The sequence below is a fragment of the Syngnathus leptorhynchus genome, chromosome 4, assembly GCF_054491065.1.
Source record: "Syngnathus leptorhynchus isolate UIUO chromosome 4, UIUO_Slep, whole genome shotgun sequence".
In the NCBI taxonomy this organism is placed as follows: domain Eukaryota; kingdom Metazoa; phylum Chordata; class Actinopteri; order Syngnathiformes; family Syngnathidae; genus Syngnathus; species Syngnathus leptorhynchus.
In genome coordinates this window covers 5025123-5047750 of record NC_141198.1, presented here as the reverse complement: position 1 = coordinate 5047750, position 22628 = coordinate 5025123, and the positions used below count along the sequence as shown (strand labels likewise).

Genomic DNA, 22628 nt, shown 5'->3' with positions numbered 1-22628 from the left:
ACAGATTTAATTTGGGTTGGCATGGACTAGTGTGTGGTACACAAAACCAATGTGTGACTGGCATTAAATACAGATGACTTCCACAGTGCTCCATTCATATGCTGGTTTCAAAACAAAAATGTCAGCAGAATTTATTTGCTACAGATTTAGATAAAGATTTTTTTTAGTACAATGATGAATATAAATGGCACAGTGAATGAATGCATGTAGGGGTGGAGATGGGACTTTGGACCTGGGGTGGGACTTTAACACTTTAACTTTAATTCATTATTACAAATAAATTAATAAATACAAAAATGCACATTTGTGGATGTTTAGTGTCTAAAGTGGACTTTGTCCAGCTCCTCCTGGGGGATACCGAGGCCCTACTATAATACTACAAAATTATACATGGTGGAATATACAAATGTGTACTTGTGCCCAGTTTTTAAATGAGGGATGGGCTCTGTTTTAATTTTTAGGGAGGTGGATATTCCAATACGGTTTCAGCAGTTTCTGAAGCCCAAGGTAACAGGTCAGCAGGAGGCCACAGGGTTGTGCCCTCTATTTACATATGTGGCCATGAGTGCACAACAAATGATTGACACTTTGTCAGTCATGACTTCTGTTCTTGATTGGTTGTTTTTGTGCAGCGGTTTCTTGCAAATCAAATTAGAGGCACATGATGGGACTAGAGAGGACTTTTTATTTCTCCTACAGATCATTTTACTGATGTGGAACCATGAGGTCACACTCACAGTTTAAATGACAAAAAATGATTTTTATTTTACTTGAGGGGGGAGGTATTGCAAAGTTTGGTTGTCAAAACTATCCACCGAGATGTTGCAATATACCTCTCCGAAGTTACCTTCATGTGATGGTGCCTCACTCAATTAGGATAAATGATGTGCAATGAGAAGATGCAGTTTTTTAAAAATATTATTTTGGATTTACTGGCGGCCAATTTAGAGTGTATTGCCCAGTGACTGCTGGGATCGGCTCCAACACACCCGCGATCCTCGTGAGAATGAGCGGTATGGAAAATAGATGGATGGATCTTATTGTGTCCATACACACAGATAGCAAAGTCCGGGCAAAAGGTCAAACAAAGATAACATAGCAGATGACACACCAGACACAACACAGCAGCTACCTTACTTACAACACCTACTTTATGGATGTAAAGCGCGAGAGTGTGACATAAGTGAGAAATGAATGAGACCCATGCTCAGGGCGTAACTGTTGAAAGCCCTAATTTTACATAAATGCAAATGTATTGTTGATGTACAGTAGGTAGACACAAGTTAAAAAGTACCAAACGTTTAGTTCTGTAGACACATTATATCCAACTCAATTGTTCACAAAGTTCTTTTAAGTCTTAAAGAAATAGTGTAACAAGCACAATTGGTTTCGATGAATGACTAAGCTGTGGTTTCTTTCAAACTAGAAAGAGGCGCAGTCATAGAGGGAGGATTAAAGCATTTCCATGAGAGTTCAGCTTCAGCCAGAGTTGCCTGTACAGCAGTAAAACCATTGTCGTAGGATATAACCCCCATGTGTTGTAAATGAAGTACCCAAATGGCGCTCATTAGTGGTCTCTCCCCCACCAGCCCTCACAGAGGAGAGTGGTTTCCAAGGCGGCCCTTGCCAGCAAACACGCAGTGAAGCAATACTTACATTTGACGTAACATTTGTACGAATCACAAATTTCCACCTGAACTGCGCCCAGGGCTTGTGACTCAAGGTGCATGCATGTAAACTGAATCAATGTTAGCAAAGCCCTTCAGAAATCCAAATCCTGCATTCATACAGGCTCAAATATATTGTCATCGTTGTAGTTAATGTTTTTATTTTGAGAGTCAAAATCAAATGGTGGTGTTAAAAGAGTTATAAATGTAGTCTATATTCCTCGCTTTTAGACTTACAACCTGAAGGCCACATTCAATCTAGTCTCTGAGAGGCTCTTGTAGTGTTTAATGAAGTTTCAAAATAAAATAAAAATGGGGTCTTTTATTTTGAAACTGGTGCTTTCACATTCTTTTGAATGCGTAATAACGTTTTGAGCTAACTACATTTGTGGTAGCTTTCTGTTTTTTTGCCAATTTAGCGGCATTTTCAGCAAACAGTATGATTTTTCTGCCCCACAAAATGACAGAAAAAGGAGGACTATCCAAAATGCCAACAGTGGTCACACCTGCAACCCTGGTGATAAGCAATTCAGAAAATGAATGAATGGATGGATGGATGGATGGATGGATGGATGGATGGATGGATGGATGGATGGATGGATCTAATGTTAACAACATTCTCATTTAATGCAAGGTGGTAGGAAGAGTGGCATTTGCACTGATATGTATGGTACATATATCGACAGTTTCATGAACCTTAGCTAGTACATTATAATTCATCATTGCATCATTATACTGTCCATCCCATACTGATACCTCTTTGGGTTATTATGTCAAGATGCTGGTTTGAAAATGGATGTTGATATCATATTTAAATTACCAAGTGTAAAAATATATTCTGAATGTGCCACTGTAATTAATTTGCTTTTATTGTACAATAGCTCTAAATCACAGAATTCTGGTGGATCATTTAGTCCCACTTCCACAGCTGTAGACAATCAACAACCTATTTCAATCAGTCAGCGTTAAGTGAAATTCCTCCTGGATATTCCGCCATTAACTGTGAGTTTTGTTATTGAAGTAGAGGCATACTGGAGCTTGGAACCTTGCCTGGCATTAACATCAGTTCATTTTCAATGCCAGAAGTTTTACGGCATATGGTTGAATGGCTGAGCTGCAGCTATTTCACCAATTTCAATGCCAGCTGTCATAATTGAGTGGTGAAAAGCACGCCACCACTCGTCACGAGCTCGGCTCCTCAAGCAGAGAGCTTGATGAACAAGTCAGTTTGGCAAATAAACTTTCAGAACACTTACTTCCTGACTGCGGTATTGTACGCTTCCAATTACGTGGACACAATATGGAAGAGACACTCTCAGTTGCAGCTTTTGCAAATCAAAGTCTATGACTGGATGAATTTGTAGGGAAAATACAAAGGACAATTTTGTGCATATAAAGGTCTTCACACCCCCTGGGTAAATGCCAGGATTTTGTGATGTAATAAAAAAGAGGGACCAAGATAAAAGTATTTCAAATCATTTTCCACTATTGATTAGCTCCGTAACATGTACAATGCAACTATGATATTTGTTTTAAATCATTTTGAGAGAAAAAGTAAAAAGAAACAACTGCAGAAATATGAAAACACTCCTATCTGGGATGTGGCTGTGTTCTGAATTAACCAATCTAATTAAAAATCACGTTAAAGGGGTCTGTACACACCTACCACCATGTTCCCTGACTTTTTTTTTTTTTGGTTTCAAGCAGAAGTACGAAGTTTTGTGCTAACACTAACTGTCCCTAATTTCCTCCACCTGACTTTAGGCCCCAGTTACAGTCGAAGAAAAACTCAAAAACTCACTTCCACTATCCTTGTTATGGTGTTCTTTTTGTGATGAACAACATACCTTTTAGAACAGGGGTGTCAAACTTTTTTTTTTTTTTTCACGGGCCGCATTGTAGTCATAGCTTCTTTCGGAGGGCCATTATGACTGTCAACCCAAATAAATGTATGAGCACCTCATATTATTTCCAGTAAAAGCCACAAAACAAACTGTCAAATAACTCGTTTGCAAATTAGATGAGTAAAAACTGGTCAAATATTTTAAAAAAAAGATATTATTAAAAGTGAAGACATTTTGCAATTCTAGTAATGACACGAATTTGATGCACAATTTGTCTTCGCGGACCACATAAAATGATGTGACGGGCCGTATCTGGCCCCAGGGCCTTGAGTTTGACACCTCTGTTTTAGAACTATGGCCAGAATGTTCTGGTTCCCTCGTACCACAGCTAAATCTTGCAAACACGTGATCAGATCAAACCAAGTTGAACCTTTTTTGTCTAAAGTCAATCTTAGCTACGTTATAAGCAATTTTGTTCTATTTTTAACTTTGTAAGTGTTGAGACATGGCAGTCAGCATATGGTCTGGAGTGAGGATAACAAAGAAAAAGCATGATCATGTTTATTCAAAGTTGGGACGACTGTGGAATGGTCCAGATCTTCTCGGCCGCTATTGTTTGCCATCATTGTTTGCTAATGATGTATGAGACCATTCAAACTGAAGTCACGTTAACACCAGACACTCAAGTTTGTTGACCAAGCAACCGGGGGGATTATTTTTGTCTGTCTTTTATACTGTAAGGGTATATACGTACAGAGTCACAGCTGCAGAAAAGCTCACTGGCACATTTAGAACATTAATGATAGGGCAGATATTAAAAATAACAACGACAACAAAAATATTTACTTAAGTTGTTGAGAAAGTAATACGGAAAGCACAACTGTTCACGCTGTCCACCAGTATTGGAGAGATATTATTACCAATGTATCATTTTTAATGGATGACAAATTTTGGGGTTTCTAAAATGCCTGTCAACCTATCAAGTGTGAATTTAAACAACTAATAAATTCCTTTAGCTGCCTATATTTGAAAATGTGTCTGTCAGAAAATGTCTCTGAACATCTGCCCCACAATTCATGGTGTTGATTTGGTGAGCAGAACTGATTGAGTTTTTTTGGGTTTAAGATTATTAAGAGAATTTGGGTACTGCTGTGGATTAAGAAAGAAAAACAAAAATGTTCAGATCCTTCCTGTCAACTTTTCAATGTGCCCTTAAGCAAGGCAGTTAACCCATCAACTAGTTTATTGAGCTAAGTCGCCCAAGAAAAAATGTCACAAGAATTATAAATACAGAAATGAGGATGGTTGCTGTCTCAATTTACTCACAAATTTACATACTCCATGTAAAATCAGGACCTGTTTGATTCAAAGCTGATATACTTGCATTTTCTATTTAAAGGAAGAAACATTTAATCGTATCTGTAATTATTAAATAAAACTCTTCAAACAAATATGGTTAAATTGGGTAATTGGGGAAGTGTGTGAACATTTTCGGTGACGTCACCGATTATAGATCATCTCTTGAGTCCTGTGCTTGAATGATTCTCGTCCATATGATAAATTAAATTTAAATAGCATTTCCGTAGTGTTTTTGTTGTTTTTGACGGAGGAGTTACGGTCCCATGGCGCCAATGCAAACTCCCGTACCGCTGCGTATATAGGAACATTCGTTATGTTGCAGACGTTCCCGCACGGAAAACTGTATCAAGTGTACAGATCACCGCACAGCTAACGGAAGATAATCAGAAGACAATATGGCAGAGGTGGGTGAGGCAATGTTGTTAAATGCATACTTTTACGCTAGTTGGTCTGATATTTTTCGTAACAAGGATAGAAATAATCGCCGGGATATTATTAGTAAAACGATTAGCTGTGTTTAGAAACCGACCAATTTTGCCGATATATTTTTATTAACGTAGAATTTTTTAGTGTAGAGGAAAAGTCGTGTTTTATTTCAACCATATTAGCAGTTTAAGTGTTTTCTTTTCTTGTAAACAATAGATCTGAGCTGGCCGAACGGGGCTTCAGATGACCGGGTTTTGTCTTGGTTTCGTCATCACCTATATAAAAGATATTTATTTAAACGGCCCGAGCAGTTGTGTTATCGTTTGTGATCATCGGCGAGAATTATGACGACAACCTTACTACAACAGATGTGCAGACATTTTAATCGTTTTATTAGCTGCCAAAGAACAATCTCAACAGTTTTGCAAAACCGTTTGATTATTGTTGTGACTATAGGTATGTTTCATTTACGTTAAATCACTGTAGCACTGTAATGATTACACAACAATAACATTGTAAAAACTGGAGCAATGACAAAAGTAATGTGTAAAAATTTGTTGTTATGAATATTTGATTAAGTGATGCATTTATTATTTGAAATTTCCACCTCATTTTTTTTCACAGACTCATAGTTTACATCCCATTAGGCAGCAGGCTGCAATTGCTGCTAAAGTCTTCATACAGAGGGATTATACTAATGGCACCGTATGTCAATTTCAAACCAAGTTCCCTTCTGAGCTGGAGACCAGGGTAAGAGAAGCTGCTTTTATGTGTCTGATTGTTTTCTAAACATTATCCTCCTGCGATGCAGGTCTTCTCCAAGTAACTAATTGTCCCCACCATGGTGGCTAAAAAACTACACTTGTAATAAGCGTCATTATCACTCGAGGCGGACTAAAAGTAGCCTAGGCATGCAACAGCAAGTAAAACAGAACCGATGAAGTCAATGTTAATTGCTAAAATAATCTAATTCCAAACACCAGCATAAATATACTTTTCACAGAAGTCTGGTTAAATTGATGTCCAACCAGCTATGAACATACTTGATCCAAATCATTCATGAGGTTACCACTCAGGACACATATTTAGAAAAATAAATTACGTTTTACTGATTAGTAGCATGGTGGTCGACTGGCTGATGACCAGTCCAGGATTTACTCCCAACGTATTGAATCTAAAAATAAGAAAACTCTTTGCTGAAAAGGTATGTTTGATGATCAATAAAATATCAAATTTTATTCCTCTGGTCAGTAACACAAATATGTTTTGAATTCTAACTTTAATTAGGTCAAATTCAGCCTGAACAAACGCTACAGGGGTTTAAATTTGTGATTGTAGTTGTATTTTTTAGCATCGTTGGGATTTCTTTCATCTTTTCTAACTAAAGCCCCCATTCCAATGTTCAACAAATACTTGTGGGAGTTTTCGAAGGGAGTAAGAATTCGTTCAAGATCGCGAATGTTCGGCCTACGTTTGCCTGTGTTTTTCTTGTCACATTTTAAACATGCTCAAAATTTAGTTGCGACAAAAAAAATGACTGAAATATTTGGTGTATATTTGCGACCTTGAACGAACCCTTTTGATCCCTGTTGTGAACACTCATCTTGCTACCTTTGCCAACAGCCGCATTTTTTGTCCCTCAGTGGGATTGCGGCGCAGTGAAGGTAACAAAAAAGTACCAGTTTGATTTTTGATAGCTGTCAGGTATTGTATTCATGTCTTGGATGAGGTCAAGCATGAAGAGCGGTTGTGTGTAACGATCTTGGCTAGAAACAGGTCATTGTGACCAAACAGGAGTTATGCAGTATCAAAGAGAGCAAGTGACATCTTGACAGCTAAATTGCAGCACACAAGAAGAGTTATTGAATCAAATCAAATAACGTTGACTTATGGACTTTGTGAAACCTTTGCAAGGTTACTGTTTCGTTGTCTTGACATTTCTAATAAGAAGAATATCCTCCTCACTTGTAATCTTGTCGGAATGCTAAATATCAGGTCCAAAATGGAATGGACAGGCCCTGGCAGAGAATACTTGTTTGAATCAGCGTCTCTGAGTTGGAAAATAGAAGAAGAACAAAACATGTAGCGAATGCGTCTTAGACCACTGATGTTTGGGGCCTGTTGCCACATTCCTCAGGCACACGGGACCAGAACTCTGGAAAGTTGTCAGAAAAGCAAGATTCCCTCTGCTGCCTGCTTGTCTGGTCTGAAGGTTCTTTCTTTCCCCAGTATCACAAGAGCGATTTCAAAATCTGTTCTGGACAGCCCTTTGCTGTTCGTCCAATATTGACATCTGCGTCGAGAAGCCCATTTAAATGTCAGCTAGTCATGGCAAGGTTTATAATTGAGCAGCCTACAGACAGTGTAACTGAGATTTAAAGCTATTTATCTTAGTCAATAAGACTGAAACATTCTGGATTTTGACTGTGTGTTTTGGCATAACAGTCTCTTGATAGGTAATGGCATTCAAAGAACACATTGTTAAGGCATCTTAACCTTTCTATGATGTTTTAAAACATCATTCTTGAATTTACCTACTTACAGTCCAACTAATAAAAGTCATTGTTTCAAAACTGAGTAATGATGTGCGGCAATAGCATCTCTGACAACGTGAAGCTGGAGTATGTTCAAGACAGCAAACCAAAAGTACAAGGTTGCAATCCATTATTTTATAGGATGTAAATTGTTACTACTTTCCATATCATTTTCTAGTCTTCATATTTTTTTTATGTGTTCCTCCCGCCCAAATGATGTGTTAAAGATGGACAAACAGCAGTTTGAGGAGACGGTGCGGACTCTGAATAACCTCTATGCTGAGGCAGAGAAACTTGGAAGCCACTCATACATTGAAGGTTGTCTGGCCTGCCTGACAGCTTATACCGTGTTCTTGTGTATGGAGACGCATTATGAAAAGGTGAGTGAACAAAAAGGTGTCATAAAAAGCAACCACTCGCCATTTCTACACTTGACATCTTAGCCAGCTTTGTCGCCCACACCCTTGTGTGTCAGGTACTAAACCAGAAAGGCTTAGGTGGAAACAAATTTACATTTTCAACTTTTCACTTTCACCAACTCAATCTACCTTGGTTGATATTATGATCAGTACAGGCCCCCAAGTTATCGAAAAATCAAATGACTTTAGAGTGGTTCTCTTAAGCTTGAGATACCTCTCACGTTTTAAGTTAGATCGCATTTATGTATTATTTTCTTTACAAAACAGCATCTGGATGTTTGAAATGAACACAGTTTGTATACAGATGCAATGTTTGATTTCAATCACCCAGCATAGTGTGTCTGACAGCTTTTGAATTTGTAGGACACTTCTATATCATTTGTAGTTTTTATAAACCACTGTATAATATAATTCTAGAATCTGCATCATGAGAAGTTTTTACAAACCACTGCGTCTTGAGCACAACACATTATGTTGCATGTGAAACAACATTTGAACTCATTTTTACATTTGCTCTTCAGCTTCAAAGCTTTATTTAACTTTTGAGGGAAACTTGTTGAAATTTCTAATGATCACCTTATCTTTTCTTGAAATCTAATTTCTTAAACATCTTTTTCACATTTTTGCAACTGTGAGCAGTGTACAGTGTTTGGAATTGTCCTCTGTGTTCTCTTTACAGGTTTTAAAAAAGATTGCAAAGTATGTGCAGGAGCAGAATGACAAGGTGTACGCACCCAGAGGTCTCTTGCTCACCGACCCAATCGAAAGAGGCCTCCGAGTCGTATCCTTTTTCTTCTTCAGTGTCAATATGAGTTGAGACGGAACGCTTCATTTCTTTTCCTCCTTGGTTGAACTATTTTTCCAGCCGCTTCAAAACGATTGGCTAAGAATGAATTTACGGCTACATAGCCCAAAACAAAGGCTGCAATTATGAACTTAATCTCCTATTCATAACTATTAATAAGTCAGCATCTTACATGACAAAACAAATATATATTCATGCCAATAAATTAGTAATCATTTAGTATGGTTAGCAAAAAATGAATGAATGAACAAACAAATCAATCAATCAATCAATCAATCAATCAATCAATCAATCAATCAATAAAAGGTGCCTTTTGGAAATATGTTTGGCATGGCATCACATTGCAATCATCCAGCTGCAGTTAACTTGAGGATGTGACTGTTTTTTTCCTGAATATAAATAATAAAAAGCTTTAGTGTCTGCAATTTACAAGAAACCCAGCACTATATAGGGGTGTCAAGTAAAAAGCATGAATCAAAACTTGTTTGTAGTCCATAGCAGCTGCATAAAATTATTGGCTTTAGCTGCATGTGTTGGGGAACTCAGACTGAGGCAACATTCAAATTAAATGGAATTGAGCGGCAATAGGAGATTAGGGATAACAAAAATATAACTGAAATTGTTCTCAGCTGAGCTTTGTAACTACCCCTGCCGCTGAGTTTATTTGGCCGAGAGTGTTCTGGATTATTTCGCCAACCCTGAGGAGCTGCTATGCTGTGTTTGGCAAAGGCGTCCTATTGGAGTTTGACAAGAATGTATCACCTGAAGACTTCAACATCAACAAAAGAATTGCCAGTTCATCGCCTACCAACATCAGCCCTCAAAAATCAGTCAGTAGTGCGGTTCGTCCTTCCAAAATAGTTGGAGAATAGAAATTAGTCTGTGCAATGTTTTTATAACTGTTCGACTTGAGTGACACTAGCGATTGTGAGATATTTTGTTTCATTGAAGCCAAAAGCCGTTAAAATGCCTTTTCTTGACTAATTTTGTTCAAGATTGAGGTCACTATCTTTGAAGAAAGAAGCCTGACTAGATAGAAATTTCCAAGGTGAGTGTCAAACATTTGGTATTTTTATGAGAACAATTACAAATTACAGTATGTTATCCACATTTTATTTTGGCATTTTCTCATTAAAGTTTGGCAGTATATTCAAATTAAATCTGTAATTCTATAGTCATTCACGTGACATTTACTCAAAACAAATGCAGAAGTAGTGTAACATGATGAATTAAGAAGAAAATAGTACTGTAATAATACAACAACTACGTTCAGAAAACAACAACCAGTTATTTTCTACATCACATTTTTGAAGCCCAATTACAGACACGCACTATTTCCCTAACTTTTTCCTAATAGCTATCAAATCTTTCCCAGATGGATTTATGAAAGAAATTATCTGGCATAGCGGGTTAAGGTAATCCTTGTTCAAAAAGTAATACCTTCAGTGATCAAGCGCACATAACCCAGACGGAGCCTTCAGCCACACACAAACAGGCTTAAGTCTCCTCATCTACTTGTACTTGGAGTGAACTGTTTCATAATCATGGGGTTCGCTTCCATTAAAGCATTAAAAGGATCATTCTTCCTAGTTTATGACATTCGCATAGCTGCTGCTCAGTGGCTTGTCACTTCATTGAGGACTGTAAATGTATATGCAAATTAAGCTCACTGAGAGCACCAGTGGGGAGTGTGGGCCAAGCCAAGCAGCTAAAGTGTTGAAATGTCATTTCAACACACAAGAATTCCTTCCGTATTTATGTCTCAGCCGTGGCCGAATAATTATCGTGTGTTAGTCAAAATTGCTCTTTTCCTTTTTTTGTCGGCAGTATATCTTCCAAAGAATACCATCATTTTTGACTTTTTGTGAAACTGTGAAACCAGCTCAGTGGCCTAGTAGTAGAGTGTCAGCCCTGAGACTGGAAGGTTGTGGGTTCAAACCCCAGCCGGGTCATACCAAAGACTATAAAAATGGGACCCATTGCCTCCCTGCTTGGCACTCAGCATTAAGGGTTGGAATAAGGGGGGTTAGATCACCAAATGATTCCCGGGCGCGGCTCCGCTGCTGCTCCCCTCTCCCCCAGGGGATGGATCAAAATCACATGGGTTAAATGCAGAGGACAAATTTTGCCACACCCAGATGTGTGTGTGACGATGATCATTGGGACTTTGGGACTTTAAATTGGACATAAGAGCACTTACAAAGTTATACCATGATTTTTGTCTTTTTGTGAAATTGGACATTACAGCACTTAGCCTTTTATAAGTGTCGCAAATATACCTATGAAGAAAAAAAAGATGTTATTTTGTTTGTGGTTTAGCTCATGAAAGCTCAAGAAGAGCAAGTGACCTGGCAAGTCAACACAAACTCAATCATTCTACAATGGTGTTCCAAATATGCGGGGAGTTTGGCTGAGAAATCATAATCCACCTCTGAACGTGCTCATTCTGTCTCATCGCTGACACTTGTGATTTGTTTTACATGTGAATTCATTGGAGACAACAAAGTAAAATTGTCAACCGCAGACAGCTTTTCAATATCTGCTGATTTGTGTCTCTGGCATCATGTGCTTTGCTTCAAGAGTGCATCGCCTGTTGTAAACAGTTTTCATCGTTGCCACAGCAATCTCGCTCGCTCTACTATTTGTCCCGAGTGGACCCCGCTATTTGCGGGGAATAGGAATGGCCGAGAATAGCAAAAATCTGTGAATAATTGAAGCTTCGGGGGCTCTGTCAAAAATGGGGGATATGTCACGCTTATTTTGGTAATAATTTTAATCATAATAATTCAAACGATTGTTTAGTTTTTGATACAAAACAAGAAAATGTTTTAACATGTCAAAAATATGCAGACACATTTCTTTGAAACATTAATTTTATACAAGTTGATTATGGACCACACAAAGTTTAAATGTACATTTTTTAAAACAATGCAAATATTGATTGGATATATGCATGAAATAAATGTGTGCCAATTTTGTAATGGTGTAATTGTAGTTGAATTTCAATGAATTGTGCAGCCCGAGATAGTCTGTACACGCAAACACCTTCATTTAAAGTTGTACTAAGTTTATTTTGTTTCACTTTTTTGGTTCTTTTATCACAAACAATTTATTTTTAGGTTGCATTACCTGACATGTTTCGGCGTGTTCTTCCGCCTTCATCAGAGTCCTGAAGGAAGGCGGAAGAGTGATGAAGGCGCAAGTACACGCCGAAACATGTCAGGTAGTGCAACCTAAAATAAATTGTTTGTGATAAAAGAACCGAAAAAGTGACCTTCATTTACAATCTCTATTTGTTTTTCATACAATGTAAGCAGGGCTTGACCAACCTCTTTATACAGTGTTATGTGCACTTGACTGTGTTGATTGAAGAAAGAACAACTGAGGTAAAGGAAGAAAAGCCACGTGTCTAAGTCCGCTATTTTGATCCTGAGTCGCCCTCACATGGTTGCAACACACTCAGACATGAAGACTACCCATTCATCCGTAACCAGCGCAAAAGAAGCGTTTACTGCATGTTCTCAGACCTTTTTTTACCATATGCAGAGGTTGTTCAACTACAAAATTGTGGCTAGTGTAATATGCTGAGTGGCGAGTAACTCTGAGCAAACACTAGCCGGCTAACACTGACTGGTGGGTAAAGAACAAATCAAGTAAATGTAAATGCTAGCATGAACTCATTTTGCCACCTTGTGTTTGTAGGAGCTGCTTTCTGAAGAGAGCCTCTGTGTCAATCCCCCCCAAACCACACACAAGGACCCGGCACACCTGTACTCTCCTGCGTCTCAACAATCTGCTTTCTTAATCATATGCTGCCCTAAAATGACAGTATTCAACATATTGTTTGCTGTTTAGCAGTCAACGCCTCTCAACAGCAGCGCTTGAAAACTCTGTGACAATACAAGATTCCCCAATTAGCACGAAATCTCTTCAGCCAATGGCAAATGAGCTTTTATTTGGTTTTGACCGGAATTACAAATCCTATTTGAACAATGAGGCCAAAACGAGCAGACGTGACTTATTTATTTTTTTTCTATGATGCTGAAAGTCTGCTATCCATTTTGTCTTGCTGAACATTTTTATGGTTACTTTTTTTGTAATCTCTCCAAGGATAACTGACATGCTGATTGTTGTCAGACTCAGACATTCCAGTCGCACTGCCATGGTTGTTTGTATTCTGAAAATGTTCTTTTTAAATGCCTTGTTTCATAAGTTGTAGTTCTGTGAACGCACAGTGCTTGTGGTCTGTTCATAATGTGCATGAAATATTATTAAGGCTTTTATCATTTGCATACTGTGCCTTGCAAAGTGTTTGATGATGTCTAATAGGAGTCATTCGTTTGGTGTTTATTTCTGTCCTCTGCTATGTCATGTAAAAACTGTTTGATGATTACCTGTTTTGTTCTCATTATTACCATTAATGATTAGCTTAGTTTTAGCCCCATACCAAACCGTAGTTATCCATATTGTCATTATTATTATTGATCCATCCATTTTCTGTACCGCTTTGTCCCCACCGGGGTCACGGGCGTGCTGGAGTCTATCCCAGCAGTCATCAGGCAGTAGGCGGGGGACGCCCTGAACCGGTTGCCAGCCAATCGCAGGGCACGTAGAGATGAACAACCATCCGCACTCGCACTCACACCTAGGGGCAATTTGGAGTGCTCAATCGGCCTACCAAGCATGTTTTTGGGATGTGGGAGCAAACCCGAGTGCCCGGAGAAAACCCACGCGGGCAGGGGGAGAACACGCAAACTCCACACGGGGAGGGTCGGAGGTGGAATCGAACCAGCACCCTCCTAACTGTGAGGCGGACGTGCTGACCAGTGCCCCACCGAGCCGCCCATTATTATTATTTTATTATTATTTGTTTCCCAAACTACGCTTAAAATCCAAGCTTAAAGATCTCAATTGAGGTGAGATGCTTGACAAATTTATGAGATCACCTTCTAATTTTAGAGCTAACCTAAGTTGAATTAGAGAATAATGGATATTACTTTTGAGTTTCTATACTATTGATGTTACTTTATCTAAAGTGGTATATTTAGTGCTGAAATGTAATCATTAATACTTTATTGCCCTCCCCAAATAGAAAAGGTCATTATTGTTTATTGCTGAAGATAACATTTATTAGCTTGCATTCCTGAACAGAAAAACATCTTTTAAGGGTTGGTAGTTATGCTTGATTGATTTCTGACGTCTTGGAAAACCCTAGGCTCAAATATTGGTTGAAAAAAGAAGCATTCAGTCTGGAATTCCTCACTCCTTCTCAGAATAGTAAATCACCAAAGGGGTGGTCTAATTGATTCAATAAACACTATCTGAATGTTCGACTTCATCCATATTTGATATTTTTTGTAATACAATTAAAAAATAGACTTTAGAAATAAGAAGACAGTACCGTATTCATATTAATATAGAACGGATGGTTCCGATTCGGGGCTACTTTGGTGACTGGTGGTCTTGAGGTTGGTTAATCACAAGAGCTGCAGAGGAACATCCGTTGGATTTTTGAATTTCAATTTGGAATAATTACAAGAATATGCAGAAAGGTTGTGTCATTCTCTGACTTCTTAAATTGAATTTTGATGTCCTGAGATTGGCTTCAATAATGGCCATGCTTGAAAACAGCTATGGAATGACATAAGCACAAGCACGTTGTCCCTTACAGTGAATAGAATTTTATTCTGAAGTAAAAACCACCATTTTACAATATCCAATCCAAAATTACTCTGCTTTACCTTCATTTGTCGGGAAACCCATTTTTTAGTAGGTAAATTGTTATGCATGTATTTTTGATTCAATGTTGACAGTTGATTGGTGTACTTTAGCTCCTGCTTTCCCCTTTGCGCCCTCCCCTCTCTTTTCCTTTGTTTCTTTTTGAATTCCCTTCTGAAACCCAACTAGGTCGTATTTTCAGAGAGCCATGACAAAGCCACAACTGCTGTAGTTTTGAGACCTCATCTGTTTGGATTTATATCACGTGGCTAAGTGTTTGTGTCTGTGGGTTTCCAATTTTTTGCAGTGACTAAGTGATGTTTATGTTATTACTTGCAGAGAATATTTGAAATCATTGCTTTGCTATAAATTGCTAGTCCAGTACTATACACATCTCCTAAACTTTATGGTTAGTATTGTTGTAAGTTTGTTTCTTAAATAAATGTAAAATAGAAAACATTTCTGTGCCTCATTTATTACAACTGGTGTGCAACAGAGACCTGTGGATTATCTTGCACTGGAGGTTGTGCTCCACCTTGCCATCTTGATAACGACCCTACTATATTATGACATGAGAAATATTCTTCAAATGCCAATATTTTTTGCCTTACGCCTCAAACAAGTGATGTTGACTGTTGTCTGGCAAAACATCTCTACGGTCTCAGATGTTAGTGATTTCAATGGTCTCCTGAAAATGATGGTGGTAAGTGTGAATGGTTCTTTGCAAACGACATCTTGCAAAGATTTCCAGTTAGTGATGGGAAAATAAAGCAGAAAAATATTATATTATACTATATTATATTATGACACTCGAAATATTCTTCAATGGCCAATATTTTTTGCCTTACACAGCAAACCAGTGATGTTGACTGTTGTCTGGCAAAACATTTCTACGGTTTCGCATGTTCGTGATTTCAATGATCTCCTGAAAATGATGGTGGTAAATGTGAATGGATCTCTGCAAATGTCAGAGGAGGTCAAAGGTTCCAGTTAGTGATGGGAAAATAAAGCAGAAAAAAAAGGCAGAACATTACATTGTTGATTGTGCTGCATTGAGTTGATGTCGCTTTTTTTAATTTGCCAAAAAGGTTTTACAGAAACTCTTAAAACAACTGTTATTGCCAATTTAAAACGGAAAAACACTTTTTGTGCTGAAACCACATTCTGATAAAAAACATCACAATTATTGCAACACTGAACAGAAATCTTTAAACATCATACACTGCCTTCCCTTCCAGTTACAATGATAACTTAGCAATGAAAAAAATTACCATCACTTTCTCCTGCTACATGAACTGAAGACCCCTAATTTACACCACATGGAGATTTGACATAAAAAAAAAATAGCTGGCGGCAACTGGGCCTATTTTGTGCCAAATATTTACTTACAGTATCCTGTATACAATAACAGCACGTGGTCACAACTCTCACTGGCTGCACTGAACCAGATGTGAAAGGCACTTAAAAGCAAATTTATCTTATTGGATGGCGACATCAGGTCTGATTGCTAACACACAACCTGAAATATATACATTACCATTGTCATATATATTTTTTTACACCCAAGGAGAGAAAGATGATCTTTTAATATTTTATTTGTAGATTTTTTTTTTTGGTATACATTGGCAAGTTAGTCCAGTGGTGCAGAATGCAGGTTGAAATCAGACGTTACTCTGTAACTCAAAATTATCTTAATTATGTCATTTTATCTTGCGTCCTTGAAGTCTAAATGCACTAAATATGGTGGCCTCGAAAGATGAAAAAGAAGACCATTGAAAATTTTGAACTTAGTCAAATACTGAATTATAGAATTTGTTCTTTTATAACTGGACACCAACATGACCAGCAGAAGCAGTAGCCAATTTTAATTTTAAACATCGACTCATTGACCTACTGTCCCATTTTGAGTCCTGCAGTCTTTCTCAGGGAGAGAGGTGGGACACACCTTGGTCTGCTCATCACTACCATGAGCGGATTTGCTAAAAAGGTACCTTGTATTTGCATGCAGTACATTTCACTAAATGCAGGTATTGTATAGACAATAGTCAATATAGCAGCATATAAATAAATATCCATCCATCCATTTTCTATACCGCTTGTCCCCACGTTGTCGCAGGCGTGCTGGAGCCTATCCCAGCAGTCATCGGGCAGTAGGCGGGGGACACCCTGAACCGGTTGCCGGCCAATCGCAGAGCACACACAGACAAACAACCATCCGCACTCGCACACACACCTAGGGGCAATTTGGAGTGCTCAATCGGCCTACCATGCATGTTTTGGGGAGGAAATCGGAGTGCCTGGAGAAAACCCACACGGACACAAGGAGAATATGCAAACTCCACACAGGGAGTGTCGGAGGTGGAATCAAACCCGTACCCTCCTAACTGTGAGACGGACGTGCTGACCAGTGCGACACCGAGCCGCACTAAGTAACCTACATGATTAATTCATTTAATTTATGATTCGTGACCCCTGCTTTAGAAACATTTGAAAATTCTGTATATAGAATTTAAGTGGTTCTGGTGATAAATGTATCTATGTATATTGGCAGTAATATCTGAACTTAAACGTTTTACATTGTTGTACTGAACTAAGCACTGTTCGAAAGTATGTATATGGCCGTATATTAATCTCACCTCCAGAGCATGCAGTTATCAAGAGTCCTGTCATTTAAAATTGGTTTGTTAAAAGGTATTATTTTCATTTATATTTGTTTATTCGATTAAATAATCGGTTCATGGAGGTATTATCAATCATAAAATATTTGCTTAAATCGTTTGTGTATAAATTGCTTTATTTTTATGATCAGATAATTCAACAATAGTTAGTAAACAAATTTAAATTCGGGGAAATTGTATGATTATAATGAACTACTTTACACACACGTTTTAACATTAAAAACCGTTTACTTTGAGCACTTGTGTCCGGAGGCATGCAGTACTCGTCCAACGCCACAGGAGGTCAGACGTGCACCGTTTTACTTTAAGGCAGGGACGTGTTCTTTCACCTCTTTTGTTTTATACACTGATGACTGTCAGTCATCAGAGTAAATCTTTAGATCATATTGTCAAATTTGCTGATGACGCTATCACTGTGTCACTTCTAAACCAGGGAGCTTATGATCATGGTCGAGTTTTAGCAGACTTTGTGAATTGGTGTAAAACATCCTCTTTAACTATTAATGTGACCAAAACCAAGAAGACGATTGTTAATTTTAGCAGGTTGCCTTCACATTGAGAGGAGCCTCCTGAACGCCTCCCTGGGGAGGTGTTCCGGGCATGTCCCACCGGTAGGAGACCCGTGGACGACCCAGGACGCGCTGGAGAGACTATGTCTCTCACCTGCTCTGGGAACGCCTTGGGATGAGCTGGATGAAGTGGCTGGGGAGGGCGAAGTCTGGGAGTTCCTCCTAAAGCTGCTGCTCCCGCGACCCAACCTCGGATAAGCGGAAGAAGATGGATGGATGGATGGATGGATGGATGGATGAATAAAGTATTCTTGAATCTTACTTGCAGCGCTTATTTGATCATGTTTTGAATGGATTTCTCTAATGGCAGACAAATTTGAAGAATACTATATAATATATAGAATATACATAATGATTGAAGAATACTATATAATACATTGAATATACATAATGATGACACAAAGAAAGAGCTAACATGGTTAATTCACACAGCAATGATTCTTGTCATTGAAAGATTTTCTCCAACAAATATGTGCTTTGGGAGGGAACATAAAGTAAAGCAAGAACATTGTTTTGTGTTTGCTCAATATCTTTATTAGAATTTTAACAGATAACGCAAATTGAATATGCTTAGGTCATGTATACTGTTAGTATACATAAAGTAGCTTGTAAAACACACACTGTAACCTCAGAAAACAGAGGGCCAGTTTGATAGCACCATAATATGTACAATAACATGGAATTCACACACACCATTGTACCAACCACAATTTAAAACAAGCCATAAAGCAAAACCTGATTAAACAGACAGCAAGTTACTAAAGAAGAAGCCACACCCATCCACATTTGAGTGTTTAAATAGAGAGCGCTTTGAGTCCATGGTATCATTCGCCACATTTATGAGTCCACACAGATGTTCTACTCCAGCTCTGTAACATCTTCACATTGTAAAGCCTAGTTGTAATACAAATTAAAATGAAATAAAAAAGAACCACAAGTGCTTCCTGCTGCTTTTGGCAACAAGGAGGAATCATCGATTGTGGATGGAGCTCCTTTCATACCTGACTGAAATTACTCTCTACCATTTGGGTTTAGCCTTGGGTTTCTTTGATTGCAATTTTGTTGCAGATGTTTGACAAGGCCCCTTTTATTTTTTTGCAAGCATGATTGCGCTCCAACACACAAAGCAAGGTCCACAAAGCTACGGTATATGGATAGGTGTAGGGTGGAAAAACTTCAAAGCTCTGACACCGATTTTATCCAACACCTTTAGGATATTTTATGCGAACACCAGTGATCTCTTAAATTGTCTTCTAGGTGAATAGGAAGACATTCCCATCATCATTGTTGCATAAGATAGAGGTGCTGCAGTGGATGGGAAACCTTTTAAAAAGTTGTGGAAGCGTCCCTTGCAGTCACCCCGACATTAAATGAAGCAGGAAAGCTTTAAAACGAGAACCCTGCAGGAGCGTCTTTTTCTCCAGTGCTGCACTTTCACAAAGACGTTCCCTATGACACTTTATCAAATTGTATTCCATCAACAGCTCTCTTGGATGGTGAAAATAGAGCTGTTCTTTTTTTTTTTTGGAGGGGGGTGGGGTGGGGTAAGATGAAGGCCAAGGCTGGCAGGAGGTACGCACCACAGATGGAGACGTATAGTGGCTGCGGGCTTCAGAGGTTCTCCCTGTGGGAAGGTGAATGGCTGGTGGGTTTTTACCTGTGGGTGACCTGATTGTTGAGGAGCCCTGGGATCGTCTGCTGGGTCTCAGTGCTTAATGAGCCACCTAGCAAAGAAGCAAGGAAACGTTTACCGTCAACTTTTCTTTCCTTAGGTACTGTAACAACTTATACCAACAATCTATCTTGACCTGACATTTCACATACTAAATGAAGGGCTGAATTTTAATTGCATTCATTTGACCATTTATTTTATTGATTCACTTTAATATAAGCATCCATAGAAATATGACTGCTAACAAGGTGCTCGTCTTTGTTAAAAAGTGCAAACTTCTTCATTTTTGGTGTGAATAGGACTTCAACGTGAATAGTGTTTTTTATTACTACATCACCAAATTTAATTATCTAATGTTAGGGATGTGATCTTGAACATTGCCCTTCATTTCTCAGCAAGTACTTGATCAAATGGTATGAGAAAATTTGCACACATTATGTTAGAGGTGAAAATGAGGTGCAATTTAGTGCCAATCCAATTGCGGTTGTTGAGCCTTGGTGGTCGTCTGCTTTCCACTGAAGGCCATTCGAGAAAGGACAATATGAATATGCCATTTAGACATTTATTAGTTAAAATAAATTATAATCCATCCATTTTCTTTTCTGTTTATCCCATTCAAGGCTGTGGCGAGGTGGAGCTTATCTCATTTGACAAAAAACATACTGCACACACACGCACACACGCACACACGCACACACGCACACACGCAAAGGTGCCACACAAACAGTGACTTCCTGACATGTTTGGTTGGGTTCAGTCAGTGTTCAGCCTTGAATCAGGATCATGAAGTTAAAATGCCCCTTAGGGATGACCTACCGCCCCCCCTCTCCTTTTCATTGCTATAATTGTGTGTCACTAGAATGGGGATGTTTTTTTTATAAAAGCTTATAAAACTGCTTCAAGGTTTGCTGGATGAATTGAAATGACTTTGTGGATGAGTAAGAATCTATTCCAAGGCTAATCGGTTTATTATATTCTGAATTTTGGGTTTGTTGCGAAGGTGCAGTGAGGTCTGTGAGAAGAGATTACAGTTTGTATTATAGTAGTGAAACTGTGTTCAGTTTGAACCCTTTTGGCACAGGACTATTTCTTTTATTTTACGCCTATTTTCTCAAATTTTACACAGTCGATAAGCAATCATCACGACATGTATTTGAAAATTACATACACTCACAGAGCATCATGAGACTTCCATCTCATGAGATGCAGCATACATATCGGGAGTGCCCCATTCCAGAAGTTAAAAGCTAAGCCAAATATTAAAACGATTTTACATCAGTAAGCCAATAAGAATTCCTGCCATAAGCTATTGCAACAATAAATAACATACCACATGAAATTACGACTTCTCAGTTAGGAGTTAAGTGCAGTGAAGAAAGCACTGTAATTTTGTTTTGTTATGACTGGAATATTCCCAAAACACATGAACAAACTTTGTGAAGGGATAAGGCGTGGACAAATAAAACCCTTACATTTTGCTCATTTTATAAGGTTTGATGCTAAATATAGAAATGGATGTAACAGTGTGTCTTCCACAATCAAAACATTTGAAGTGATGGTCATTATATCTGAGTGAGGGTTTGGGAGGCATGTTATCCTTTTAAACATGGATTCATGTGAAGCTTACATTAGGAAAAGAGACAACGTTTTACTATCTCCAGGATTTACCATTATGACAGCTGTACATCCACACACGATGGCCATCATATCGACAGCTACATTTCAGGATGTTGTTGGTGTAATCAGACTCTGGCACTTCGTAGTTTGGATTGATTATTATCTGTAAAAAAGGATACGTGAAGGATTTTGAAGGACACAAAATAAATGAAGAGATAATTGTGGGCAGCACATTTACCTGAAACATGTAATCTCCGGGCTTTAGGTCAGTGATGTCAATCCACTGGCAATCGATGTCATGCCTGTATGTGTCCCAGCAGCCCACGGTGATGCCCTGCTCTCCAAAATTGGCACATTCATATTGCTTTTCAATGCCTGCAAGAGGACGAGAAAAAAAAAAGGCATTTTCTTCTTTTTTCTTTTCTTCTTTTTTTTTATTGCAAGTTTATTGGTCTGGAAGTTATGTGAATGTTGACTGGACATTTTAACTTTTTTTTTTTTTACACTTTCTGTGAATGTTTTCTCTAAATGTTTTTGCAGACGTATAGCATTTTTAGCTACTTGGGGGCAGAACCTACAGCCACCCATCCACTTTTCCCAGCTGACTTTGGGGGAAGAGGCACAACACGTACCACGAACTGCCCATGATGACAAAGCACCATTCACATTCAAATTTCAAACCTATGGGCATTTTGGAGTCTTCCAAATGAACCTAACATCCAATATACAAAAATAACTGACATTACCTGGAAGTAAGTTATGCAGGATAATACTGAAGTTTGCCATCAATTCATCAGTAGCTATTTTGTCATTTCACAACAGTCGATACGTCTTCATCTATTCCGGTTTATTTGTGACAGCGTGTCTTGAATACCTTTTCAAAACGCTGCCACAAAAGTGTATCTCTGAAGTAAGAAAACAATTGAGATGAGATTCCTACCTTCATCACACTCTGAGTCTTCCAGACAAAAACTGGCTTTGTGTCCTTCTGCTACTTTGGTTCCATTCAGACTAAACAGGTCGTAGAGGGTAAACACCTCCATGCTGTGATAATGGCTAACGACACATACACAGAGTATAAACAACAAAGCTCCAACGCAGCACTCTGCGTACAAATAAATATCCTGCAACAAAGCAAAAGATATTAACAAAAGTTGCAAACCCTGAAGTGGAGCTGTCAATTTTTTTTTGCATACTTAAGAAGCTCCTGTTTTCAGGTCAATCCAGGGGCATGCGAATGCATGGCGAAGATGGAATAAGTTTGAATGTATTTTTCAATCGTGCCATACACAATTAAAATGGCGTGCATTTCATCAAGCA

General features: G+C 38.4%; 2 protein-coding genes across 2 annotated transcripts in view; one reads left to right on the top strand and one right to left on the bottom strand.

Moving 5' to 3' along the window:
• The first annotated feature begins 5033 nt into the window (after positions 1-5033).
• LOC147057694 (golgin subfamily A member 7-like) lies at positions 5034-13447 on the top strand. Its single transcript, XM_085910642.1, has 6 exons — positions 5034-5274; positions 5921-6046; positions 8058-8210; positions 8929-9030; positions 10050-10102; positions 12757-13447. The coding sequence occupies exons 1-5, from the start codon at positions 5266-5268 to the stop codon at positions 10089-10091; spliced, it is 432 nt and encodes a 143-aa protein (XP_085766768.1). The 5' UTR covers positions 5034-5265; the 3' UTR covers positions 10092-10102; positions 12757-13447.
• A 5100-nt stretch (positions 13448-18547) lies between these two features.
• loxl2b (lysyl oxidase-like 2b) overlaps positions 18548-22628 on the bottom strand; it is a 35189-nt gene continuing 31108 nt past the window's right edge. The window contains exons 11-14 of the mRNA XM_085910564.1: positions 22249-22364; positions 21547-21683; positions 21360-21471; positions 18548-19743 (exon numbers count right to left, since the gene is read on the bottom strand). Of these exons, the coding sequence (XP_085766690.1) occupies positions 19673-19743; positions 21360-21471; positions 21547-21683; positions 22249-22364 (436 nt within the window). The 3' untranslated portion in view covers positions 18548-19672. The remainder of the gene's footprint in view (positions 19744-21359; positions 21472-21546; positions 21684-22248; positions 22365-22628) is intronic.

Coding starts and splice junctions, on each gene's coding strand:
- LOC147057694 (XM_085910642.1), top strand. Junction 6,047..8,057: donor CTTCTGAGCTGGAGACCAGG/GTAAGAGAAGCT, acceptor GATGTGTTAAAG/ATGGACAAACAGCAGTTTGA. Junction 8,211..8,928: donor TGGAGACGCATTATGAAAAG/GTGAGTGAACAA, acceptor TTCTCTTTACAG/GTTTTAAAAAAGATTGCAAA.